The following is a 27,359-nucleotide window of genomic DNA, read 5'->3' as shown; positions in this document are numbered from 1 at the left end:
AACGTGAATGGTGAATGTAGTGATCCTTGTTTGTCCTTCCAAGCAGCAACAACCCCATTCCTCTGCACCAGTGGAAAGGAACAATGGGGGTTTCTTAGGATTTTTGTATCTAAGGCAGGCCTGCTCAACTTAGGCCCCCCAGCTGTTTTTGGATTACAACTCCCATAATTCTCAGCCACAGCAGCCAATAGCCAGAGATTATGGGAATTGTAGGCCAACATCTGCAGGAGGGCTGAAGTTGAGCAGGCCTGATCTAAGGGCATAGCTAGGGGTGGTGGTAAGTCTGGAAATAGGTGTTAATGGCTGTAAACAAAGAGTTGAGAAGGTTAAGAGAGGCATCTCCCCAATGCCCTTTCAGGTAGCTAGCTAATAGACACTATGAATGCTTTTCTTCAATCTTGGATACTTAATTAATTGACCTTCCCAGATGATTGTATTAGAGCTTTTCTGGGGAACTTGGAAAAGGGAGGAGGCCTGTTTGGCTTTGAATGCTCCCCAAAAGCATTCAACATGTCTTTTGTTCCATAATCTCTGTGCTCTTCCCAGGCCCTGAGTGACGCAGCAGTGTCAAATATTATCTCCTAGCTGGCCTTCTGTGTTTGCTGGCGAGAGCTCACTACAGAGGTCATTTTAGTCCGATGCGAAACTGGCTTTCTCTACAGGTGCTAAGATGCCAAGTCTCACACTGATCGGGTTCCTATGCCATAGTTTAGGCATGATAATTCATGGGAAAAGAGTTGTAAAACAAGCAAGGGACCCCTTGGATGGGCGGGCAGGCTGCTAACAGTTCAAAAATAAACCTTTTCTTCTCGTAGAGGTCAATAGCACAACAATCAAAAACTGTATTCTACCCAGGTTTCAGAGCTGTCTGTGCTCCCAATTTTTTGTTGTGTGGAAGCAAGGTAGGAGGAAAACCTGGGTAGCTTTTCCGCCTACCTCAGGATCAAAGGGGGATCAGGCTGTGCCTTGCTCTATTGAGCTATTGGCCATGATAGTTATATGGAGCCTTCAAATTCTGAGGACAAGCAACCAGGAATGGCTGTTGCTTTCATGGCCTCCTGTGTTCAAACTTTCCAAAACAGTCAGACTAGCCACTGTGGGAAATAATATGCTGGATTAAATGAACCTTGGGTTCAATCCAGCAGGGCTCTTATGTTCTTAACCTCATGGGCTCAGGTACACTGGAAGAAAGATTTTATTTATTAGTGTTATTTACAAACTGCTCTTAAGTAAAGAGTTGTTAAAGCTATTTACATAGAAGAAGACGATCATTTTAACACGATAGAAATGCAAGAAACAATATCGGGATAGCAGGCTGGTAGTGGAGGATCATCATAATGTACATTTGCTTGCTACAGTTGGAAGTCGCAATTAAACACTGAACCATTGTTAACATTGAAGAGGGGACGACTATCACTTTCTATAGTGCGAGAACCATCCTCACTTAAAGCATGAGCGTGGCACACTGCCAATATGGTAATAGATTTCAGTTCGGCAAGAAAACAGTTCTCGAAGGATTTGCCGGCCACCGCAATCCTCCTCGCTTAATCCCTTGGTCATCCCTTAAGGGATTGACCAGAGAAGGCGGCTGCAGATGGGGCCCACCTCATCTCGCCAGCCTTTTCCAGACGTTGCCACAATGAGTCGTCACCATCATCAGCAACTCGGGATGACCTCACCCAGTCCCAGGCAACCAGGTGTCTGTCATTGCTGCCCCACCCGCACCCCCCGCGTTATGTTTTGGGCCCTTCCGTGCGGCACCTGCCGCTTCCAGCCCCACCCCCTTCATCCTGGATCTCGGAAAACCAGGAAGTGCTGAGTCATGGTTACTTCGGGGTTTGAAAGGGAGAGCAGGCTGGTGGCCGCCAGCAGGATCGCCGCCTCCCACCCCGCCAGGCTTCCAAGCCACTCGCTCAGGACCGGCTCCAAGCTGAGGCTCCTCCTCCAGTCGCACCCAAGGCGGGGCATTCTCCTCTCCCGCCTCCATCTTTTCTGTGTTGTGCTTGTTTTTGGAAGTGCGTGGTGGGGGCGGGGGAGATATGTAGCAGGTGATCCTCAGAGGCCTGCCTCCTCCTGCTGCCGCTGCAAGGACCTCTTTTCCGCCTTGGAGCCCTCCGCCTGCCAGGCAGCCCCCCTGCTTCCCTTCCTTCTAGAGGATTCGCTTCCTTCCGCGCCGGGGGGTGGGGGCTGTTTTGCCCTTAAGGAGAGAGACCACCCGGCCCCATTAATTGTTGCAGTCGTTGTCGTCATCATCACGCCCCACGCCTTGTCCTCTGGGGTGGGGACTTTCCCAGCTCCAGCCCGGCCTCCTTGCGCCGCCTATAAAACAAGCTGCAGGGGCGGCTTGCGAAGTGACAGGCAGTCTGAGGTGGAGGAGAGTCCAAGCAAGCAGGCGCCGCTTCTGTTGTTGTTGTTGTCGTCGTCGTTGTGCTCCAGCCCGGCCGCCGCCTCCTCCTCCTCCTCCAGTCAATTCCTGCTGCGCCACACGATCCCGCCGCCATCGCCATGGCTCCGCTGACGGCGAAGGCTTACCTGCTGGGCAAAGAGGAGACGACCCGCGAGATCCGCCGCTTCGCTCTCGACTCGCCTGCCCGCTACCAGCCCATCCGCGACAAGGTCGCCGAGCTCTTCCAGGGGCTGCTCCGCAACTCCGCCGCGGCGACGGGCGCCTTCCAGATGTACTACAAGGGTGAGTGGCCGCCGAGGCAGGGGCCGCGAGGGGTGCGGTGGCTGCTGCTATCCTCCTCTCTCCCGACCCTGCTGCTGCTGCTGCTGCGATCCTTTGAACAGCAGCCTTGGCAAAAGGAAAGCCAACCGATGCAGCTCTTCCCACCGCTGCTCGCCCTGTGAGACTGGTGTGCGTCAGAGCTGCCGTGCCAGAGCCTCTTGTTGTTCAGCAGGGCCACTGAACAAGGGACGACCCTAAAGGGTGTGTGGGTGCCCTAGTGCCTTGCTGGACACAGAGGCTCTTCGTGTGGCTGGGCGTGATTCCCCATTATTACAGGCCTCCGTGAGTGGCAGCAGTTCAGCAGATGTAGGCTTTCCTGACATGATCGTACAGTGGGAAAGTTTGTGCCTGTTGAGTGTTTCCCTGCTGCCTTGCAATTAAGAGAAAGTGCCTTTGTCTACAATGAGGTGACAAAGCTAGCAAGTATTTGGGGCTAAATAATCTGTCATTATGCATGTACGGATGCTCAAACTGGTGCTTAACCTCTAAATAAGAGAGGTGCTGGTACTCAAGTCCGCTAAGAAGTTCTCTTCACTGATCCAGGAACCTTGTTTGCTAGAAGCTGAATGTGGCAACTGGTACATGTGCATGGCACTCTGCACATGTTCGGAAGTAGTCTTTCCACACCATTTACTCCATGGTTGAGGCCACTCTGGCACTAAGAATGGGTTACAGGCTAGGCCCCAGTAAGCCCTCACTCAAACCCCAATATAAGTTATATAAGCCCCAGTTCTCCCAGAAGCGTGTCCTGTGAGGTTGGGAATGAGGGAGCCACCCTTTGGTTATTCAGCTGCAAGTATGGTGTGTCTGCTTATATGTTCAGTCCCATGCCATTGTGGTATGAGAGCCAGCAGTGTGTGGGCAGGGCTAACTGTGTGAGTCCTGCCCATTTGATTGTTGCCTGGGAGAGAGGACAATGGTCAGATGGGAATGACCTGTGCAATTGAATTGGCACTGCCCATGTGTGTCATTCATACACACAGTCCAATGCCATGGCATTTTGCCATAGGAAAGTGGCTCCTGTGCTGCTAAAGGTGTGTCTGAATGTGGCTTCTGGCAGTGAGTTAAGGAGTAAATAAATCACTTATAAGTGAAGCTGAGTGCCCTATCTCGTGGCAAACCCCCCCCCCCCGCCCACCGTATTGCATGTAGTGTTGTAAGCAGCCTGGTCTCTGCTGTGGAGTGGGGGGTTGTTTCTGCTAGTATTAGACCATGCAGCCAAGTGTCTTTGTATTTCTGAGGAGGGAGCATCAGTCTCTCTTTTGGGTGGTGGGATGCCCTTAGTAGTAGGGTGTGGGTAGGAAGAGGTGGGGCTTTCTATGTAGTAGTTGGGGGAGAAAGGCATATGGTTTCTACATGACCTTCAAGAGTGATAAATGGCCCATGCCCAGAATCAAACTCCTCCTCCTGGGCCAATTTGGAAGAACTGATCCACGTTTGGAAGAACATGATCCACTTGTGGAACTCTCTGCCACAGGATGTGGTGACAGCCAACAACCTGGATGGCTTTAAGAGGGGTTTGGATGACTTCATGGAGGAGAGGTCTATCAATGGCTACTAGTCAGAGTGATGTGGGCCACCTCCAGCCTCAAAGGCAGGATGCCTCTGAGTACCAGTTGCAGGGGAGTAATGGCAGGAGAGATGGCATGCCCTCAACTCCTGCCTGTGGCTTCCAGCAGCATCTGGTGGGCCACTGTGCGAAACAGGATGCTGGACTAGATGGGCCTTGGGCCTGATCCAGCAGGGCTGTTCTTATGTTCTTAACTGCCTTCACTGTCTTCCCTTGATTCTATGCAAGCAAGGTCATTCAAGTTGTGAGAACAAAGGGAGACACAATGTTCCAGGGAGTTAACTGCTTCATGTGGAATCATTTTTAGAAGGCTTGTTTACAGATCACCATTGCAATGTGGTTGCTGCTGAGCCTCCCTGCCACCCTCCAGTGGGCCACCTAGTGTTGCTGACCTAGAAATGTGCCATTTGCATGAATTGCTCAGGTTACAGGGTTAGTTTTTTACAAGGCTGCATGAGGTAACTAAAGATGCCTATATTGGAAATACTCTGAGGAGGGTACTCTTACTTTCAGCATGTTTGTATATTTGCCTAGGAAAAATAATTAATCATTTCTTTGGCAATTGACTCTAGGGAGTTGTATGAATCCTGGGAGTCTAGCACATTCCACTGGGTCTTTTAGCCTGTCACTGAGAATTTACAGTGCAACAGAGAGCTGTATTGTGAACTTTCAGAGCTTTGGCATCTGAGTTAGTTCATGGAAGGGGTCCTGGCAACAGGTCTGCTTTTCCAAACCTAACATGGATACAAAATCCTTGTTTACACCTGTGTGCCATTTAGTACATGTCTATGTATGCGCGTGTGTGCACGCACACACACAATTTTTCAGTTTTCCTCAGGATTTTAGATGACCTTTGTGGGCTTACTTGTACTACTGACAATGCCAGTTGCTCTTGAAATTGAGACTCTGTCAATACTGCTTGCCATTAAAGGATTCCGTCCCCTCCATCTGCTTTTGGAGCTGATTCAGTGGAGAGGCAGGTTACAGAAAAGCCTCAAGGCTATTGGTGATTTCTACAGCAGTTCTCCATAATTAAAATAGCTTTGTACAATTAACTCTTAAAGCTTCAGTAATGCTTCTCCAGAGATGAGCCCTTTTCTGAAGCTATTGAACAAAAACTCAGTTGATAGCTGACAGAACTTGAATCTCTCTATCAGGGGAGGATTACATTTCTTTCATCGGAATCTCAACTGAGAAGAGTAACCAATCAATGCCATTTTGAGAGGAGAGATTACTACTGCTGTCTTAACTGTGCATGCAACAAGTCTTTGGTGTCATGCTTGAAGATCCAACACAATAGTGGTGTTTGCCCCATTAATGGCTCCTTGATCTGTACACTTTCTAATGTTAAGCCCAAGGCTAATGCTGCATAGTGGTTGAACTGTATGTAGATCAGGATCTCCCTGGTTTCTTCTCAGCTCTGCCATGAGCTTGTGTAAGACCTAGTAAGGGTCATTTTTGTATTATTAGATAAGTTAGCCACATCATGCTGGATAGGTGCTTGACATGAGTCCATGTGTTTGACACAAGTTCAGGCCTTGGCATGAGCTCATGGGCAAAAGCTGGTCATACAGGTGAATTCCCAATCTCCCACACTAAGTCCAAACTAGTGGGCCCGGGCACAGAGCATCTGTGCCTCAAGCGGGCCTGCCGCCGCCTCTGGCCTCCCCGCGGCCGGGCTGGGCCTGCCGCCGCCGCCTCTGGCCTCCCCGCAGCCTCCCCTCTCACCCCCCAGGGAGCACTGGGACCAATGCTCTTTAACTTGTTCATAAATGATCTAGAACAGGCTTCCCCAAACTGCGGCCCTCCAGATGTTGCTGAACTACAACTCCCAGCATCCCTAGCCATAATCTATTGTGGCTAGGGATGCTGGGAGTTGTAGTTCAGCAACATCTGGAGGGCCGCAGTTTGGGGAAGCCTGATCTAGAAGTTGGCTTAAGAGCCAAGTAGCTAAATATGCAGATGACATTGAACTATTTAGAGCAGTGAAATCCAAAACAGATTGCAAGGAGCTCCAAAAAGATCTCTCCAAACTGGTAGAGTGGGCAGTAAAATTGCAAATGCAGTTCAGTGTAAGCGAGTGTAAAGTGATCCATATTGGGGCAAAAAAAACCCATATCTGAGCTGTTGGTGACTGACCAGGAGAGAGTTCTTGGGGTCGTAGTGGACAGCTCATTGAAAGTGTTGACTCATTGTGCTGCAGCTGTGAAAAAGGCCAGTTCATTAGGAAGGGGATTGAAAATTAAAATGCTAATGTTATCATGCCCTTATACATATCTATGGTGCGGCCACATCTGGAGTACTGAGTACAGTTTTGGTCACCGTATCTTAAGAAGGCTATTGGAGAACTGGAAAAGATGCAGAAGAGGGCAACCAAGATGATCAGGGGCCTTGAACACCTTCCTTATAAGGCAAGGCTACAGCATTTGGAGCTCTTTAATTAATCTATGGAATTCCTTGCCATGGGATGTGGTGATGGCCACCGGCTTGGATGGCTTTAAAAGGGGCTTAGACAGATTCATGGAGGACAGGTCTATCAATGGCTACTAGTCTGGTGACTGTGGGCCACCTCCAGCCTCAGAGGCACGATGCCTCTCAATACCAGTTGCAGGGTAGTGGGAGAGAGGGCATGCCTGTGGGCTTCTTGCCTGTGGGCTTCTCAGAGGCATTTGGTGGGCCACTGTGTGAGACAGGATGCTGGACTAGATAGGCCTTGGGCCCGATCCAGCAGGGCTGTTCTTATGTTGGTCTTAGGATGGCAAGCATTTTCTTCTTAGCTTTGGCTTCCAATCTGCAATTTGAGGATAATGCTTAACTTTACAGGATTGTTACATGTAAGTTTTTACATGGAAGGATAATATATGTGAAGTTTTTAAACACTAGCAGGTACCATACAAGTACTAAGTATTCTGTTGAAATGAGTTAATCATTATTTCTTTTTTCAGATGGAGATGGAGATATGGTTGCTTTTTCCAGTGACGATGAACTGAAGCTGGCCCTGCCTTGTGTGAAAGATGGCATTTTTCGTATTTATATTAAAGGTAACTTTGATTCTCTTGAGTCAGCTTAGTATTGTGTGTCTCTTTTATTAGTCTTGGCAGCTGCTGTCTTGTAATGCATTCTAGACTAAGCCTGAGTAGTTGGAAATGACCTTAAAGAAAGAACCTGCACTATATAACTCAGAAGCTGTTTTTAGCAAGCTCCCTTTGTGCAGGAATGGCCACTCTGAGACTGATCTTTTGAGGATAAGGCAGAGGAGCTTGCAGCCTCCAGAGGGTGACCTAAAGATCTAAACAGTGCTGGCAAAAAACCCATTATTGTACCGACTCTGGAGGTATTTCCCGTTGTCAGTTGTGCTTTTTGCCAATGCAGTTATTTCCATTTCCTTTTCCTTTTTTTCAAGCTCTGTGAAGCATTGGGAGTCGACCTCTAGAGTTCATAAACTTCTCTACTTTCTTGCCTTTCTTCAAAATGATGATCCTCACAGTGGCCATTCCTTTGTTATGGTAACTTGTTGAAATGACCAGGCCTTGGCTGTTGGTCATAAAATCCAAAATGGCAATGACGGACATAACTGAGACAGACGTTACCCAGGGTGGACTGGCTAACAGCTAGCCCACAATCCACAGCATGCTGTATTCGTAAGATGCTAGCATATTAAGATGTTTGCCAGTGAATGGTGACCAACCTCCACAAAACACCCAGAGGTCCATGTAGAAGGTGGTGATCCCGTTTGTTAACATTCATTAGCTTTTATATAGTGATTTACATTCTAGCGGCTTTTTAAAAGTGTTTGAAGACTCATCTTTTTACCCAGGCTTTTTAACTTTTAAAATTTTAGACTGTTTATTGATTTGTTTTAAATTGTTTTCAGAATTTTAATTAATTTTAATGTTTTGTTTGTTGCTTGTTGTGAACTGCCCTGAGACCTTAGTTTGGGGTGGTATACAAATATGTTAAACAAATAAATAAATAAATAAATGCTTTTCTGTGACTGGTTACATGCTAAGAAATGGTTTTAGGATTTTAGGCGTACACATCATTTATCTGTTCTGTGATAAGTTATTATGTTGGAGAAGCCCCCTAACCCCCCCAATATTATTCATCCACAATATTTCCAATATTCCAAAGGTAGTAGTGAAGTAAAGTAAAGTAAAGGTAGTAAAGTTGCTGACCACCATGGATTACCTTATCTGGGCCATGAATATATATGAAAGCACTATTACTTTGTTTTCTTGAAGCTTGTTTCCTCTCTTTTTATTGATGACTTCGGTGTTCTAAGCTTAGGACACAAGGTCCATGTTTGAAAACTGGGGAAAAGGGTGCAGACGCTACTGAGAACTAACCAGCTACTATGATGGTAACCCATGCATAGCTTTTGTGATGAAAATTGATCACACCAATTCTGCAGAATTAGTCAATTTCTCCTTCACTTGTTGCATGCTGTTTCTGAACTGTAATGCAGTGTGGGTGAGGGGAATTGAGTACTGGATGTTGTTTAGAAGGCTCTACAGCAGTCTGAAATGGTACAGCCCAGAAACAGGTTTACCTTTCTCTGCTGTTTGAGAACTAAGTCACACAGAGAGATTATTAGCAGTTCTCTAGGAAAGGCATAAAGATGCTCATTAGAGCAATATGACTAAGAACAATGTTGCTGATCCAAGGTAACACAAATAGGCAGCTGCCATGCTGTCCTGAAGTGCAGTTTTCGCTTGCCCTCATATTGTGTCTCTAGAGCCTTTGGAATTCCCCATCACAACACTGTTATGTAGTAATGGGGGAAGGAGCTGCAGTTCAGGACAGTGAGGTGGGAGAGTCCTGCTTCCATGTGCCTGCCCACACTGGCACCAACAGAGTGCCATTGGGTTTCTCTGTTGGCAGTTTAATGCTAGACTTCTAGAAGAAATGAGATGTTACCAGGCACATCAGAAAAGGTGAGTAGCTAGTAGAACAGCTAAGTGGGATATGAGCCAGGGTGGCCAGAACCTCGGGTATACTCGTGAGTCATATGGGCCTTAACCCAAAATTTGGCTTTAAAAAAGCCAAATCTGGCAACAGAGGTATGAGCCCAGGTTAGGGGATCTAGAATTTGTCCTAGCACTCTTGACATCACTTGTGGTTAGGTTTTTTCCAAGACTGCAGTCAAAACGAATACTTGAATACTTGTATAATAACTTGAATATCCATATTGAACAATTATTAAATCTGCAGAATGAGTAAGGAATGACCTGGAGCAATATGTATTTGCCAATGTTCCCTACTGCCTTTCCTATAGCTGTTGCGATCTGCTAAACCAGTTCGACTGGTTCTAAAGCTGCACTGTGCTGAAGTGGGTTCAGTTTCTTGCTATTTATACTGTGTCCAGCCATACAGTTTTATGGCTGCATGTCTGTTGATAACAACAAATATTTATATACCGCTTTTCAACAAATGTTTCCAAAGCAGTTTACATAGAGAAATATTAAATAAAGATGGATCCCTGACCCCCAAGGGCTCAGAATCTAAAACCTTCCACAATCTAACATTTCATAGAGGGTTAATACAGTACAACTACTTATAGAACCAACCAAAATTGCAAAGTAGTGTGCAAGTTCTTCTGTTCCGCAGAATTCTTGTTCTGGTTGGATGTTAAACAAAGGTGAGTGGGGGTAGAGAAGAGAGAAATGATGCTTGGAGTGATGAAAGCCCCAGTCTGCAGTTTTAAACAATCATTAAGTTGGAAAAGAGAAGAGGACTTGCAAGTTTAGCTGAGCTAGATTGTAGCTGGTGCAAAACCCCCCAAAACAAACCCTTGGGTTTCAACTAGATTTGTTGCTTGGCTGATCTAAAACAGTTTAGAATTGAGACTAAATTCTCCATAGTCTTCTGAAATAAAACTCTTATATCTTAATTTTCCAGATTTCTGTGTAGTCTTTCCTAAAAAAGGATGGTAACTCTATGTGGGGAAATTCCATCTTGCTCATACTGCAGTTCCAGCTGCTCAGAGGCCTCTAATGAAAGGTTGTTTAGCTGCTGTACTTCTGGAGTAAAATGGCGGTGCTGTTGTGTGGGAATGAAATATGCATTTCTTCCCGTGTGTTGTCCTTCTCTCCTTCTTACTCTGTTGCCTGGCTTTACATTTCTGCTCTGAGAAATGCTTCTTAATGTTAAGACTGGATGCTAATTCCACACTATTTGTCATGGTATAGTTCAGCAGCCACTTGTCTGTTTGTGTCCTTCAGAGAAAAAGGAGCTGAAGCGGGAGCACCTCCACCGCCAGTCCTGCAGCCAGGAGCGTCCTCCAAACATTGTGCATCCCAATGTGATCTGTGATGGCTGTGATGGCCAAGTGGTGGGTGCCCGATTCAAGTGCACAGTTTGTCCAGACTATGACTTGTGCAGTGCTTGTGAGGGAAAAGGGATCCACAAGGAGCATAACATGGTCATGTTCCATAATCCATTGCTCAATCCACTTGAGGTGAGTCATGCCAGAAAGACCGTTCTAGCAAGGTGGCTGGCCGTAAAGGCTTGTCTTGCCTAAGACCAATGGCAGCTGCTCTCAGCGTTGCCCACCTAACCTGTTCCTTTTACCTCTTAGTGGCTTCCTAGAGGTCGCTGGCTTCGTAAGATGAGGCATGGCATCCCACAATTGCCATGGGTGCAGAGCTGGGGGCACCCTTGCCCAGCTCGCCAGTGTCCGAACTCTGGCCAGGCTCAAGCCGGTGCCACTTCCTCGAATGCGGCTCCTGAGCAAGGTGAAATTTCACTCTTTAATAACGGAGACTCTGATTTCAAATGCCTGAATGAAATAAGTTTCTAGTACAAGATAAACTGGCACTCTTACTCCATGCTCCTTCCTTAATAGTCCCACTTAAGTTTTCGCTCTCTTCAAAGGAACTTACTGTAGAATAGTTCTGCTTAAGACTTTTGAGTGTACTGCACCACTGGCAGTGGAAAAGAATGGGAGAGCCAGGCATTTATGAAGATGTGTCGTGACCTTTGCTGAGCACTTTCCCTCTTCTGTTCTGCTAATGATGCTTTAAAATTTATCTCTACAGAAGCTTCTAGCAATCAGTCACAAGATCCCAATGTTGCCTTCTTGCAGAATGTTGGAGAAAGTGTGGCAGCATTTCTGAGTCCACTTGGTAAGTGGCTGCTTTCCTCTCTCCTGCCATTAGTTGCTCTCCTTCTCTGCTACTGAATGGATCAGTGCAACTTGTATTTGTCAAACCCCACCATATTTGTGGTCCCTCTTCCAGTTCCGTGTGTTCCAGTTTTTTTCATCCGGAGGCATGAAATATAGAGAGGGTCACACTGTCCTCCCCCATCAACAAAGAGCCTTTTGCATGAGGGGGATGCTGGCAAAGCTGCCACACAACTTCTTTTTTATCTTCCTCCCTCCTGTTTTTTTTTTTTAATTGTAGTCATCCCTCATGTTCCTCCTGGAGCTGATTCACCCCAAAATGCACCAGAAAGGATGTGTCACTTCTAGTGCATGAGGGAGCAAGTCAGCTCAAAAAGTGGGGAGCTGAAACTTGCTGCCTTGTGCACTGGCAAAAACATGCCATTCCCAGTGCCTTATGGGGCAAGTGGGTTTCAAAGCAGGGAGTTTTAAAACACTAAAATGGCTGATTCAGCCAGTCAGCCACAACCCCTCAGCTGGTGTTCCATGGCACACTGATTGGGAAGTACTGCTCTTCCTTTCTCTTCAAATTTCACTGGGAAGTCTTAGAATGTGTTGAGTGGGCTACTTTGGCATCATAGAAGCAGTGTTTCAGCTATGTCTGTTCTCACTAGTACTATCGTAAACCAGGGCTAGTACAGTATATCAATCCCTACTGATAATTTGTTGGCATATCTTTTGAATGATGTCAGTCATGAAATGAATCTGTAAGCACCACTGCTATGGCACACACAAAAAATGTGTATATACCACTTTTCAGCAAAAGTTCTCAAAACAGTTTGCAGAAAAGAAGAAGAAGAAATGGCTCCCTGTCCCATAAGGGCTCAAAGTCTAAAAAAAACACCAAAACATAAGGTAGACAATGGCAGCAGCCAGTGAAGGATGCTGTGCTGGGGCTGGACAGGGACAGCTGTTCTCCTCCTGCCAAATATAAGATAATCATCACTTTAAAAGGCCTTTCACTTAGAGTGTCTTGTAGACTGCTTGTGTTAAGGTGGGATGTACAGTAAATGTGAAGGTTTTAGGGATGTGCATGAATTGCGTCCTGAGATGCAATTTGTGCACATCCCATGAAGGTGTCACAGAGCAATGTGGTCCATGAGGAAGAAGTCGGTTGACTAGACTGCAGTTGGCTTAAGGGTAGGAACAGAATAGCTGACATGTTTCCCATATTCTGATGTAAATGAGGTATCTATCTTCATATTCTCCCAAAAGACTGCTCATTGGGAATATATAGCTTCTGCCCCAAACTCATTGACACATCTATGGGACGCCTGCATCTGTCTGGTCTTCAGCATGACAAAACATTGAGCACCTGTGCCATAGTGAGAGAGAGACATCCAAGCTGTCTGTACTCCTAGAGATGAGAATCTGTGGATCTGTAGTATAAGTCTGGACGATGATGACTGATTCAACTCATTGTTTCCCTAGGCATCGATGTTGATATTGATGTGGAACATGAAGGGCAAAGAAAGAAAGTGACCCCCACACAACCTAGTTCTGAGAAGAGCAGCTCCAAACCTACAAGCAGTTCTAATGACCAGACTCAACCAGAAGCAAACAGCAAGGACAAACCGGCTTCAGAGGCAGGAGATGCTCTTACAGAACAGCTGCAGGAGATGATGGTGGATTCTCCCCCATCTCAAATGGAAGAGGAAAGCCTCATGGCACAGGTACTAGAATAAAGATCCCTCCAACGTGTCAGTTCTGAAATATGGAGCTTTTACCCTGAGTGCAGATCTTGTTCCACTTATGCTTGGTCACTAAAGCCTGATTCAGACATGATAAAACCACACAGGAGGAGGTCCTGTCCCTGCTGTGTCAACCACCCTTGTGCCGCACTGCTACAGTGGGGTTTGTCTGAAGAGAGAATGGCAGGTGCTGGATCGATATAGCCTCACAATCACATTTAGGGTTCTTCCCTCTTCAGACACGTCCCACTGTAAGTGTGAGCGGTGGGGTACAAGGGTGATTGACACAGCAGGGGTGGGACTTCCTCTCCTTGGCACTGTTGTATACTGCTACAGTGGTGTGGCTTTTATGCATGTCTAAATCAGCCTTAAGACTCGTTCTGATATGTGGTGTTGTGTGTGTATATGCATGGTTAGCAGTATCCCTTATTTATGAGAGAGATTCTAGAGTACTTGTAGTTTTCTCTAGCCTCAGTAATGCCTGATAATGTTCAAAAGAGGGAAAACTCACATACCATTTCAATATAAGTCATTATTGGCTGCAAGGTATGGCTAGTTCCAGTACTCCTTAGCTTGTTCGTCTATCCCTGTATCATTCTTGGCTTCAGCTAGACAATACCGATTCAAGCCCTAAAGTGAAAATGTCTGATACCTTGAAAATGGGCTCAGCTGATCAGTTGCGCAAAAGATTCCTGGCAGGCAGGGCTGTCTAAAAGAGGGGTGGGCTAGGGAGGCAGTTGCCCAGGCCCCTGTGCCTATGGGGCCCTGCACTGCAACACAGCAACAGGGACTCTTCTTGTTCTAGCAGGGCCAGAACAATGCTGATCCATCATGGGGACCCCTCCAAGTATTTCTGCCGAGCCCCCCAAAAAGTCAGGGAGCTGACAAGACAATCTAGATTAGAAGGAGGGAAAGATAAAACATTTTCCAAACTTTGGAGGAAAATATTAGTTCTGGGGGGGGGTCTCTGATATGTCAAAATTTTTGTTATAACTGGAGTAGTTATCTAGTAAGGTTAATGGGAATTTTAAACATGCGTTGGCCAAGGTTTTCTCTTTCTTATAATATGGGCCAAGTTACAGAGCCAGTCCTTTCTCCTTCCCCCCATACTTTCACACTGGAAACATGAAACACTACATGCAGAGTTGAACACTAACTTGATCATGGAAGTTGCCTTATTTCATCACTCACAGAGAAGAACATTAACTTTGTAACTTCTTAATAGTGGCTAGAATGCTATTAAACTGGAACTTTCAACTCCATAAGGGAATCGTTGCAGAAAGCATGGGAGTTGTACAGAATCAGTGCAGTGTGTGCTGGAGGGGCCACTGAAGAGCAGTGCAAGATTAGGAAGTATTTGCTTTATTGGAGGAGCAAGTTCTCATAGCAATATTGGGAATGACTGGCTATGGTAGAACGGATGTCTGCTTTTTCCTGTATGTTTTGTGAGCTGTCCAGTGAACAAATTTATGGGGCACTAGCAAAGTTTATTTGCTATGCCTCTGAAAACTATATGAAAACAAATGATTAGAGGCTGAAATTAGTAACTTCAGTGTGAATGGGAGGTTCTCTCAAATGCTTGTATTATATGATGGGAGTAATAAACACCGAAGTAGCTGAAATTCTCTTGTGAAGTATAGCTATTTAGTTTCTGAATGTATTCTCTGCAAGATGTATTTATTTATATCCCACTTTCCCCTACAAGCTGCTCAGAGCAGTGTTCATGGTTATGTTTATCCTCACAACAACCTTGTGAGGTAGGTTAGGCTGAGAGATTCATGACTGGCCCAGAGTCACCCAGTGAGTTTCATGGTTGAATGGGGATTTGAACTTGGGTCCTCCCCATCCTAGTCCAACACACTAACCATTATGATATGCTGGCTTTGCCAAGTCTGTCAGATTATATCTGCATCCCATGCTTGACTGAAGGCTGAAATGTGATCTGATGCTAGTGGCTGTAATAGTGTGTACGTACCAAGTCACTTTTATTAGCAGTGGGTCTGCCAACCCACTATTCTGTTTTTAGTACAGACTCTCTTTTCATTATTGTGATCACAGGAGCCTGGCGAATCCAGTAATAGTTCAGGTGGAGATGAGGACTGGACCCACTTATCTTCAAAGGAAGTAGATCCTTCAACTGGTGAACTGCAATCCTTACAAATGCCAGATGGGGACAGCCCAAGCTCCCTGGACCCAGCTCAAGCTTCTGCTAACACTGGACCAACAGGATTACGGGAGGCTGCACTCTATCCTCATCTTCCACCAGGTAATGAATGCTAGAAGATGATACACAGCTCTATGAAAGGAAAGCCATTGCTACTCCGGGGAGATTAAATCCTGCTGTAATAACTTCTCTCTCTACACCAAAGGTTTGAGCAAACTGTATGTTCTGAGTATCTTGTCTCCTCTCCTACACAAACACCTAGTAATCTGAAATGCATTCATTGTAGAATGGAATTGTATTAATAGGACTGTGTTACTATTGGTATCTGAAAAGAATGACAGAGGAAGCAGTTGTTTTCTAGTAAGGTTAACCTTGGCTTTTGGTCCTTTCTTTGTGTTTGTCTTATAAAAGTTCTAAATCAGCTGTTGCAAAGTGCACCAATCATGGGTGTATGCTAACTGAATAGGTCTTTGCAACCAGGATGTTAGTAGCCTCACTAATTGATTCACTCCATCTGTAGAGTTCTGTGTCAAGTCCCCTTGTCTAGGAAAGACTTGCTATTATGCAGCTGACCAACTAAATTCTACATCTATCTTGTTACAGAAGCAGATCCCCGCCTGATTGAATCTTTGTCACAGATGCTGTCCATGGGATTCTCTGATGAAGGAGGCTGGCTCACTCATTTGCTGCATTCTAAGAATTATGACATTGGGGCAGCCCTGGATACTATCCAGTTCTCCAAGCAACCACCAGCTTCCAAATGACATGCAACCTATAATTCTTAAATAGAATGTTAAAACCTGCTGATGAGCAGCTTCCTATCTTTCCTATCCTTGAGTAACCTGTCTGTATTTTCATCTCCAATTCATACTATAAAAATAAATATGAACATTTCCCATCTATTGTATAATCAACTGTCTATAGAAATAAGATACTTGCATTCTAATATTTGCATAGTGGTTACAATTTCAGGGAGAAAAAACGATACGGTAGTTGGCATAAGGTTTTGCCTTGCCTTTTGAGGAATCAGTCCTGTGAGATTTGCTTATAATGGGTGTATTAACTGTACGCTGAATGTACTATACCTCACTGTCAACTTGCTTCTCAAATTCTTATCTAGTATACATGTAGAACTCAATTTCACACAACTACTATACTCAAACCATGGTCTTGACTAGTGCAAGTGTCCATAAGGTTAAAACTGTCACTAAATACCAAACTATTTAAGGAGCAAAGTGGCTGACATCCAGTGTGGTGTTGTCTCCATAAGGGCTGCTGCACCTTTAAAAGGCAGTGTTGGGGCTGCACAAAATGGTGGTTATGCAAGCAGCACTTCAGATTTCCTAAATGGGGAAATCTGCAGAAGTGCTACTTGCTCAGCTCTGTTACTGCCATTATCATTTACTTCCTGTAGTCAGAAGTAGGTCTTCTAGCGGTACTCATTCCTGGTATTCTGGCCTGGCTAGGAGGAACAGTGTTAACAGGCTCTATAGGCAGAACGGTGGCATTTAAGAACAAGTCTATGTAACTTAGTCCATACTGGCAAATAAACTTGTTACAAGTATGACTGCAGTGAAGAAAACTCTTTACTACAAAAAACAAAAACAAATTACTTCCGTACAAGTTAACATGTAGCAGTCTTTAGTATCAGTGTTTCCTAAGCCAGCATCTTTTCCCCACCTTAACTCCAGACTGAATATCACCCACAAGGTGCTGGGGGGTGGTGTTTAGTTATAGAAACACCTGAAGACAGTAGGAATGTGTAGAACCAGTTTGCAACTGGGCCACTGAACTGGGCTGGTTTGATCTGGTTCATCAAACAGACTGGCCCAGTTGCTCAGTTCAAATACCCACAGTTCAGTCCAAAATCAGACCAAACTGCACTAACCAGTTCATACACACCCCTAAAAAACAGCTGCTAAACATTTAAGTTCCCATCCCTCTACTATATAGAATGCAGGCAATTGTCTGAATAGACAATTTAGTACAAGGCCAGAATTGCTTTCCGTTTCCAAGCATATTCTGTCATATCGTGAGAGGTTTATGTGTTCTGCAAGAAACAGCAATACTACCTGAATACAAACCCCTCTTTAACAGAAACAGCTTTGGTCAATGTTAGATACAGTTCTTAAATAAAGGCTATTCTGAGCCATTTTGAATAGCCCAATAATGATAAACAGTATAGAAAGAGGGACAAGGGTGGCTGAATAGTTCTTAGAGATAAGCATCAAAATCATCTTCTGTAGAGAAGATACTTCTGTACAGACCCTTTGTATTAGAGCCAGCAAGAGGGTTTGCAGAAAGATCAGAGGCAAGTTCTTCAGGCACTCTCTGCATCAGCCTTGTTTGAGGAAGAGTACTAGCCAAAGCTGAAGAATCTGTAGGTATGTTCTGTACTCTACCAAGCTCAGAGTTTGAGTGCATCAGGTCTCCATCTGGCAAGATTGATGCATTCTGTTTTAGTGCATGGCAGTTACAGGAGGCAACACTGATGAGGCTGGTTGTGGTAGCAGCAGATACTTGGAGTGGTGTTCTGCAGGTATTTGGAGTGGTGGTCTTCTCTTCTGCAGTGGCAGTCAAGCTACTATCGTGATTCTCAGCTGATGAAAGGAATTTCTCCCACTTTGAAAGTACAGGAACTCTTGATCCTGGCTCTTTATTCTTTCCAGGCACCAGAAGCTCCTCAGCATCCAGAGATACAGTACTTTTGCATTTTGCATCTCCACAGCTTTTTATACTGACTGTGGCTGAATATCTTCTGTTCTATAAGAGATGGAAAACAATCAGCAAGAGTAAGCCACAAATAGGAAAGAAAGTCCAGGGTTACCTTTTATTTTTCTTGGTGGGTCTGGAACTCTATAGCACACTTTGTGTTAAGAACATAACAGTCCTGCTGGATCAGGCCCAAGGACTATCTAGTCCAGTATCCTGTCTCACACAGTGCCCCCACCCCATGCCTCTGAGACACCCACAGGCAAAAGGTGAGGGCATGTCCTCTGTCCTACTCTTGCTCCCCTGCAACTGGTATTATTGAGAGGCATCGTGCCTCTGAGGCTGGAGGTGGCCCATAGCCACCAGACTAGTAGCCATTAATAGACCTGACCATGAATTTGTCTAAACCCTCTTTAAAGCCATGCAAGCTAGTGGCCATCACCACATCCTGTAGTAGAGAATTCCATAGATTAAGTACTGTGTGAAAAAGTACTTCCTTTTGTCAGTCCTACCTTTCCCAACCTTCAGTTTCATGGGACAGTCCCTGGTCTAGTATTGTGAAAGGGCGAGAAATTTTTTTCTCTGTCCACTCTCTACTCCATGCATAATTTTATATAACTCGATTATGTCTCCCCATAGTCACCCCTTTTCCAAACTAAAGAGCCCCAGATGCTGTATCCTTGCCTCATAAGGAAGTGCTCCAGGCCCCTGATCATCTTGGTTGCCCTCTTCTGTACATTTTCCAGTTCTACAATATCCTTTCTAAGATATGGTGAGCAGAACTGTACGCAGTACTCCAAATGTGGCTGCCCCATAGATTTGTATAAGGGCATTATAATACTAGCATTCTTATTTTCAAACCCCTTCCTAATTATTTTTAGTGTGGAATTACCCCTTTTCACAGCTGTCATGCACTGAGTTTCTGCGCTCTGGCTGAGTAGCAACCAATTCAGATTGACAGGAAGGGGGTCTACTTCCTAAAGAAAGGTCAACAGGCACCTCCATGCAGATGGAAGGGAGAATCAGAACTGCACACAAGGGGAGATACTCCACCCTTTCTCCTTGCACTACAGCCTCAATAGAAGCCACTCAAAAGCTGCTTTCAATTCTAAAGTGGAAGCTTCCCCACAAAAAGTTAAGAGCAGTATGATTTTTACTGGGACCATGGCCCAAGGGCTAAATATCCCCTCAAAGGGGAAAAAATAGCAAAAACACACACCCAGCATTTTCATTAGCATAATCTAAGTTTTAGCACCTTGGGCTCACGGTAGTAGGGGGAGGGCTTAAATAGCTGGCAGGGGTAGAGGATATCTAACAAACTCACTTGGAGGATCAAACTATACACTGAACCTATGAATCATTGGAATTTGTTTCCACACTATGCTTTCAGGAGCAGGAGTAGTAGTAGTAGTGAAATAGCAACGAACCTAGGCAGATCTATGCTGGAGACTAGGGCTGCACAACTCTGGCCCTCCTGCAGATGTTGGACTACACTTCCATCACCCCTCACTATTGGCCACTGTTGTTGGAAATGATGGGAGCTGAAGTCTGAAAACAGCTGGAGGGTCACAATTGTGTAGCCCTGCTCTAGACCATTAATTCTAGTCATTTAGGAGGGAGTGGAGTGATGCTTATTATGCAGATATTGGGTCTCTGTTCTCTTTTAAACAATAAGAAATCTTTAAATGACAAGAAATGCTACATAAGAAACTTTTAAGGTATTTTTAATGTCAGAAGGGCAATAAAAGTATTTTATAGGCTGTGAACACACTGAATACCTCAAAGTTCGTGTCACACTTTGCAAATCCAGCAACTCCTTTTTCTTCAGCTTCCCGGGCATCAATAAGGCATAAGCTGGTCTTACGTTTCCTAGCAAGCATAAAGTTCAGAGATTAAATGAACAAACAAACAAACAGACCATCCATGAAAAGCAAAGCAAACTACTACTATTCCAGTATACTAGCATTCTTTTGGCACATTTACCAAACAAGATACTAGTTACTAGATAAAAGTAATAGGAAAGCGCTAAATATGCACTTTGAATCTTTTACAATGTTCCTCTTGAAAGGGTACATCTGTTTTTCTATATGCACCATCTCCTCCTCTTCCTCTTTCTTCACAGACTCATCACAGCTTTTGTCCAGATATTTAGCCCAGCGGCTGATCAACTCTTCTTTCTCCTCCTACAAAAGTTGCAGAAAGTCTTAGACAGTATGGACTGCCTCTAAATTTCAGAACTGTCCTGTTGCTTTAATGATTGTTAAGAAACCGGGACAACATGGAAGCTTGTGTATTCCACCCTGCCCCCACATAGAGTTCTAGGCTCAAACAATCCCAAATTCTATGCCAAGAAGAGCTGAATTCTGTGACGAGTACAAATCATATAAAAAGAAACAAATATGCATTATTTATTCTGGTTGTGTCTATCATGATGAAGGAGAGAGCGCTATGCAGGACACAGGGAAGGGAACCTTATCTATCACCTCTTTGCTACTAAGATTTCAGTAGGCATTGGCCAAACACTTTCAAGCATATCTTCATCACCAAAAGGGCTTTTAAGTGAGAGCAGAGATTCTCAGACAGCATAATTTCCTTCCCAGTACCAACATTTCACATGTTCACTATGTTTTCACAGAACTGTGGCATACCAGATCTGCTAATATGCAATTTGCTTCAGTGGAAACAGAGATTGCCTAATGTCACATGGAAAACAACCCTAAATGATCTAGAAGAATGGAGATTTTCAGAAAGTTTCCTATAGATATATTCTGAGTTCCAGAGATCTCTCAGTTGTTAAATGCATTCAGACTGCCCACACATAAACCCAGCGTTGCCCAGCCTTTTAGCAGAATGTTCAGAATAACTTAAAATGCTGTCAGCTAAGCCGTCATCTTCCCTTTTTGTTTGATTTAATGGCTTATGACTGCTTGTTCTTTGATTTTGCTTTGAAAGTACCATTTATGTAATCCAAAGGGGCTTACCTGCCAGCCCACATTCTCTTCCAATTTAACAACTGTGTTCTCATCATCCCCCTCAACTGGTTCTTCGATACGCCTAAAAGTAATCAATACATTTAAAGTTGAACAACCATACCATGGTGTGTCAGTGTTTTGCACACATATTGAAAAAAGAGCTCAAGCTGTAGAGAACCATGCAATGAATATGCAGGATAATAAATCTAAAGAGGAAAGCAAATTATTTTTAAAACAACAACAACAACAATTATGCAAACCTTTGGAACATGCAACTATTAAGCTTGAATTTTTAAATAAAGGCGCAAAGGAAGTCTATTTGATACATCTGGTGGACCACTCTGTGAAACAGGATGCTGGACTAGATAAGCCTTGGGCCTGATCCAGCAGGGTTGTTCTTATGTTCTTGTGTATATTCTTATCATGTCATAAAAAGGGTCTATGCTAAACTGGCATGCCTAAATACTGCCAGACAAGACAGTGCCCTAAATGTTAACAAAGCCTCAATTACTGCAACAAATCTAGGGACCTGGTTTCAAGGAGTGTCCTAAACTCAGGACACACTACTGTGGTCAGTAATTTCTTGAAGCAGAAGGGAATAATTTATTCCCAGGGACAAAGTTCTGAACTGACTTTCATAGGAGACAAGAATAACTCCTCCAGTGTCACCCCTGCTAACTTGGCAAAGAGGCACCTTTTAACGTGGTGATTATCTTTATTTAGCAGGGGGAGAGTAACTGGCCCTATCCACCCACAGCAAAGTACCTCCAGTAATTATCCAGTAAATAAATACTCCAGTAATTAATTAATCTTATGTTTCTTTTTAGATTGAGAGCCCTTTGGGGACAGGGAGCCATCTTATTTATTCGTTATTTCTCTGTGTAAACTCCCCTGAACCATTTTTGGAAGCGGGGTATAGAAATTGAATGAATGAAAATGAATGAATGAATAAATAAATATCTCCTCCAAATGCTACAAGGAGTATGGCCAAGTCTCCTCCCTTGAGTTTGCCAGTATACACTGGAATTAACTAAATGGTAGTGGTATCATTTAATTACATTGTTTGTACAACAATTATGCAATTGTTGTACTATTGTACAATGGTTGCACATTTCTAATGTATTAAATACAATGGGCAGCATTCAGAATAGTCAAGACATGACTAAGCACCATTAGAATCAGAGACAGTCCCATTAATTTCAACAGGACTTAATCTGGATGCGACCCAATGTACATGTGTACAATATAAATTTATTAAGCACAAAGAAGAAGAGAAACTGTTAATACTATACCCAAGCATGTTCACAGGTGCCTGATCTACCTCTCCTTGCAGCAAGTTTAATTTTTGTACATGGCGCCTGCAATCAGATCCAGAACCCTGGCCCCAAACCTAAAAAGTTGTGAGTTTCATTAACATGAATACTGTCTTGGCAGGTAAAAGGTATCATAACTATATTTCCCTAGACAAAGGGCTGTTTGGACATCATACTCTTATAGTCAATCTGAAATACATGCTTTTCTTTGCAGATGTATTAGTATAGGTTATTTTGCTTTTCTTTGCAGATGTATTAGTATAGGTTAGATTACCAATCTAAACTGAAATAGATGTAAAGAAAGAATATGCTCCAGTTATTTTATCCTTCTTTGACTACCATGTTTAAACAATAACAATTAATGGGGATTGTTTTCTTTCTGTCAAGTCATGCTTTACAGTGGCACTCCCAGAACACCATATATTTCATCATAATCATCACATATTAGAATACATGCTTGTTAAATGTGCACAGGAAGAATAGTAAAATCCAACTGTTTAACCTTTTTAAAATCCCACAGTTATAAGAGCAAATACATATTTCAAGCTAAGGAGATAGTCTAATCCTATGCCACTATCATAGCCTTCTCTATTTTGGAAAAAGTGATTATGGTGTGATCTAACACTTTAAAGCAAGGTTTCTTAACCTTGGGCCCCGAGATGTTGATGGACGACAACTCCCATCATCCCCAGCCTTGTCAATTGTGGCTGGGGATGATGGGAGTTGTAGTTCATCAACATCTGGACTACAAGGTTAAGCCAAGGTTAAGAAACCTGCTTTAAAAGACTGAGGGAATTGTAATACAATCCAGCCCCACTGTCAATATAACCCAAAGACAAAATCTCTTTGTACTCACTTTTAGAATTGACTGCTTTTCATCACATACTTTGCAGTTCCATTTTTTGCTCCTTTTAACCTAAGAAAGAATTACAGGCATAGTTATCAGTTATTTACAGAATACATGATGAGCCAAACACACTGCCCATGTATGCACAATTTATGCACACTGCCCATGTATGCACAAAATGTTCACAGATTGCCAAGGAAAGCTGAACACTATATGTATAGCACACAAAATCATGACTAAGCACCACTGAAATCCATGAGAGAACTGAATCGTGTCTAACTTATATCAACTTCAATGAGACTTAATCATGACTAACTTTACCTGGATGCTCCCATATCTGCATATAGATCAATAACAGCTCTAAAGCTACATATATACCCAAACACAGCACCAAGAACAGCTAAACTCTTCAGTCTTCTAAATTATGGGGAAAATTTCATGTATTTGCTTATCTTGCATAATCTATTCTGCTAAGCACAGGCTATGAGCTACACACAGCATTGCAGTGTTATGATGATAGTAATAAGGGATTAGTGATAAGGGGACTGAATTCCAAAGAACCTCAACTGCTCACATCTCAAGGTCAAACTAGACATGACTTTAAGCATGATGTTTGCTCTACATGTGTGCGCGTTTTGGTAAATAATAGCCATGGGGTCCTGATCCCCTTTCCCCGAGCTGCTGTCCTGATCCAGATTGGAAAACCCACAGCTGCTACTTTCAAGAGAAAGAAAGGTGTTGGTGGGGAGGGAAGACAGAGCAATTAGGTCAATCTGGAAGCAATCTCATGGCACTGATTCCAAACACCACCGATCGGTCTAGAGATGCAGCATCTCACCCTAGTCATCTCTGTGCTCTGGCGGGGGAGAGGTCTCCTGCAGATATGGTTTCTCCTGGAACAGCCTTGCAACAACCAAGGTAAGAGGTGTCATGCTGATCCACACCATATGTTTCCAATTCTGATCAGTAAATCAGGGAGCATTTTAGGGGGAAGCTTCTTCTGGCAGCTGAGGCAGGTTTAAAGATTATTATTAGAAGCTTAGGGCTCTCAAATGTTTAGAGAAGAAGTAGTACTAATTGTCCTTGAGTGACTACTTCAGCCTGGACCACCTAACTTCTTTGAGATTTAATACACATTCTCAAACTTATCTCAGTAGCCATTAAAGGTAGAAAGAGTGCAAAATCTTGGCTTTTTGCCCAGGCATTTATTTGATTCTCTGCTGCTACTCTTTGTACTCTGTATTGCTTTTATTTTAAATTTTTAATCAGATTTGTTTAACATTTTTCACTTAATATTTTGTATCTTTCTTACAATTTTGGTTTTAAGTTTTGCTGTAAACCGCCTTGGGATTGTTTTAATGAAAGGCGGTATATAAATTTAATAAATAAATAAATGGTAGAAACATCTTTTCTAAGAGTGAAAGGAAGATGATGCTTCCATCCAATACTAAATGCCATTATGGAATCTCTACGTTCACAAGAGACATGGCCATAATTTAATCCTAATCCATAGACTTAGTTATCAGAAACCAAAATCCTTCTAGTCCCTGCCCAAATGCATGGCTGCCCACCATACAGATCAAAATAGCAGCCCAGTAAAGTACTTCTACTTTAGTCATTTGTATGTGAATTACCACAGGCTACTGAAGTCAGAAGTCCTCTGTTTTAAACAATATTCTCAGAGCTTCACCCCTCTAAGAGGAGCCAGGACTCATGTTTGTGTTAAATCCCACCCCCTTGATATATCTGATTGTTCAGTAATCAAAGGTATTGGGCAGAAATTCAAAGGCATCCTTATTACTTCTTCATATGACCCTGGGACGGTTGAGCCCCATTTCTGAAAAAGGGGTCAGAGAACAATAAATCAGTGAATTTTGTTTAAAGTGTATTTGTTTGGTACACTGGGATGCTGAGCAGAGACCCCACATCCAAACAAACTTTTGGATGTTCCTTACCACAGAAATGATTTACAGAGTCTCACACTCTTATAGAAATAATGGATTGTTCCACACTTCAGAGGGCTTCGCTAATTAGTGGACACTCCCTATTTCAGAAACCATAGAAGCGGGAATTCTTTTATTTTGTGAGTCTGCATGAGGCAGTTCTGCTATTCCTAAAGGACTGCAGTTGTTTTACTTATTATAGCAGATATAGCTAGAGTTTAATGGGTGAAGTGGGGGCACAAATGTCCCTGGGCCCCTGAGGCGGGCAGGGGGCGCACCTGCTGGGTGCAGCTCACTCTTTGACCTCCCCCTCACGCCTCTCAGAGGAAGGGGCCATTTTCATTTTCACCCACACTAACCTTGCTACGCCCCAGACTTAATACATTTTAGAATCCCGCCTTTCTTCCACGGAAGTCAAGGCAGCACACGTGGAAGAAGTCTCAGACGCGCTTAGGTTCAGCAAAGTCCATGCACTAGTATGCCCCTTCAGGTATGAACGAACCTTGGGGTCATCACGTGAACACGCCGCATGCATGCCCACGGCCACGCTCCAGTTCCCGTCTCAGAACCTGTTTTTAACCCAAGAGACCGAGAAGACAAAACTCCTTGCTCGCCTCGGCTTAAAAGCCCACGGTTCAGTATTTCACCTCACCTGCTGGACTTGGAAGATATTACAGGAGCAGCACCTCAGCACTTGAAATTGCTGAGCCATTAGGGTCACAAGAAGCCCTTAAGAGTCGCGAAATTGCCCTTTGCTTCTCGAAGCGGGGGCGGAAGGTCAGTCAGAACAGCGCCGGACTTCTGCTTCTTGCCAGCGCTCCAACCACATTCCTAGTGCTTCTTCTGCAGCTGCTTGTTCGGTTTGGTTCGATTTCGAAGCGAACGTTTGGCGCGAAAGCGCGCGACGAATACGCCAGCCCTTCTCATTGGCTAAAGGGCGCACCGTGCAAACTCAGAAAGTTCCGATTGGAACGATGAACTCATTGGATTGGGTGAGAGGACGGAGGCTCCCCCGAAAGAACCTTGGTAAAAACATAGATGCAAAAAGTACTAGACTTCGAGAGTCTATGTGGCTGTCTTTGGTTAGAGAGGTAACAGCTGCTCACAAGAGACAGACAGTATAAAATCCAAGACATTAGAGCGGTATCGATTTGGCATCGCCTTGTCCTCCGCCCGCGTTCTTCTTCCATAGGAGCGAAGTTCATGTTCTTTTAAACTCAGATGTGGGGGGTGGGGAAAATGAATGGTTTTGAGGTTTTTTTTAAATTTAAAATGTGTCCTTCGTAAGAAGAGCAAAATGTATTGCGGTGGGGAGGGGAGCTTTAACCTACATGTTCATAAGAACATAGGAACAGCCCTGTTGGATCAGGCCCAAGAAAGCCCATCCAGTCCAGCATCCTGTTTCACACAGTGGCACACCAGATGCTGCTGGAAGCCACAGGCAGGAGTTGAGGGCATGCCCTCTCTCCTGCTGTTACTCCCCTGCAACTGGTACTCAGAGGCATCCTGTCTTTGAGGCTGGAGGTGTCCCACAGCCCTCCGACTAGTAGCCGTTGATAGACCTCTCCTCCAAAGCTATCCAGGTTGTTGGCTGTCACCACATCCTGTGGCAAAGAATTCCACAAGCTGATTATCTGTTGTGTGAAAAAATACTTCCGTTTGTTGGTCCTAAATTTCCTGGCAATCAATTTCATGGGATGACCCCTGGTTCTAGTGTTATGGGAGAGGAAGAAGAATTTCTCTCTATCCACTTTCTCCACACCATGCATGATTTTATAGACCTCTATCATGTCTCCCCGCAGTTGCCTTTTTTCTAAACTAAAAAGCCCCAGGTGTTGTAGCCTTGCCTCATAAGGAAGGTGCTCCAGGCCCCTGATCATCTTGGCTGCCCTCTTCTGCACCTTTTCCAGTTCTACAATGTCCTTTTTTAGATGTGGTGACCAACAAAGGCACTATATACACAATACACAATATACAAAGGCACCCCAATGTAGAGCACATTGCAATAGTCAAGCTTGGATATTGCCAGCATATGCATCACCGTTTTACAGCCAGTTATCTCTAGAAATGGATGTAGCTGGTGTATCAGTGGAGGCTGATAGAACGCACTCCCAGCCACTGCCTCAACCTGAGATATGAGGGAGAGGTTTGGGTCCAGAAGTATTACCAGAATATGTACCTGTTTGGGGAGGAGTGTAACCCCATCCAAACAGGCAGCTCTGAATCATTTCCTGACTTCCCACAAGTACCTCCATCT

The 27,359-nt window shown here is 44.2% G+C and overlaps 2 protein-coding genes across 3 annotated transcripts; one reads left to right on the top strand and one right to left on the bottom strand.

Moving 5' to 3' along the window:
* Positions 1 to 1,839: 1,839 nt before the first annotated feature.
* Positions 1,840 to 16,215, top strand: SQSTM1 (sequestosome 1). Its single transcript, XM_053295707.1, has 8 exons — positions 1,840 to 2,689; positions 7,244 to 7,339; positions 10,520 to 10,755; positions 10,876 to 11,032; positions 11,336 to 11,422; positions 12,892 to 13,133; positions 15,210 to 15,417; positions 15,919 to 16,215. The coding sequence occupies exons 1-8, from the start codon at positions 2,506 to 2,508 to the stop codon at positions 16,077 to 16,079; spliced, it is 1,371 nt and encodes a 456-aa protein (XP_053151682.1). The 5' UTR covers positions 1,840 to 2,505; the 3' UTR covers positions 16,080 to 16,215.
* A 668-nt stretch (positions 16,216 to 16,883) lies between these two features.
* Positions 16,884 to 26,017, bottom strand: MRNIP (MRN complex interacting protein). 2 transcript variants are annotated; one of them, XM_053295708.1, is made up of 7 exons: positions 25,755 to 26,017; positions 23,169 to 23,228; positions 22,292 to 22,389; positions 21,009 to 21,081; positions 20,065 to 20,210; positions 19,806 to 19,896; positions 16,884 to 18,078 (listed from the first exon to the last, which is right to left on the bottom strand). In XM_053295708.1, the coding sequence occupies exons 1-7, from the start codon at positions 25,812 to 25,814 to the stop codon at positions 17,530 to 17,532; spliced, it is 1,077 nt and encodes a 358-aa protein (XP_053151683.1). In that variant the 5' UTR covers positions 25,815 to 26,017; the 3' UTR covers positions 16,884 to 17,529. The 2 variants fall into 2 exon arrangements, with proteins under 2 accessions (XP_053151683.1, XP_053151684.1); XM_053295709.1 differs by lacking the exon at positions 25,755 to 26,017 and adding an exon at positions 25,605 to 25,652.
* Between the last annotated feature and the right edge of the window lie 1,342 nt (positions 26,018 to 27,359).

The sequence above is a fragment of the Hemicordylus capensis genome, chromosome 2 (assembly GCF_027244095.1).
Source record: "Hemicordylus capensis ecotype Gifberg chromosome 2, rHemCap1.1.pri, whole genome shotgun sequence".
Lineage (NCBI taxonomy): Eukaryota > Metazoa > Chordata > Lepidosauria > Squamata > Cordylidae > Hemicordylus > Hemicordylus capensis.
The sequence above is the reverse complement of the archived record's forward strand: the minus strand, read 5'-3'. Positions and strand labels throughout refer to the sequence as shown.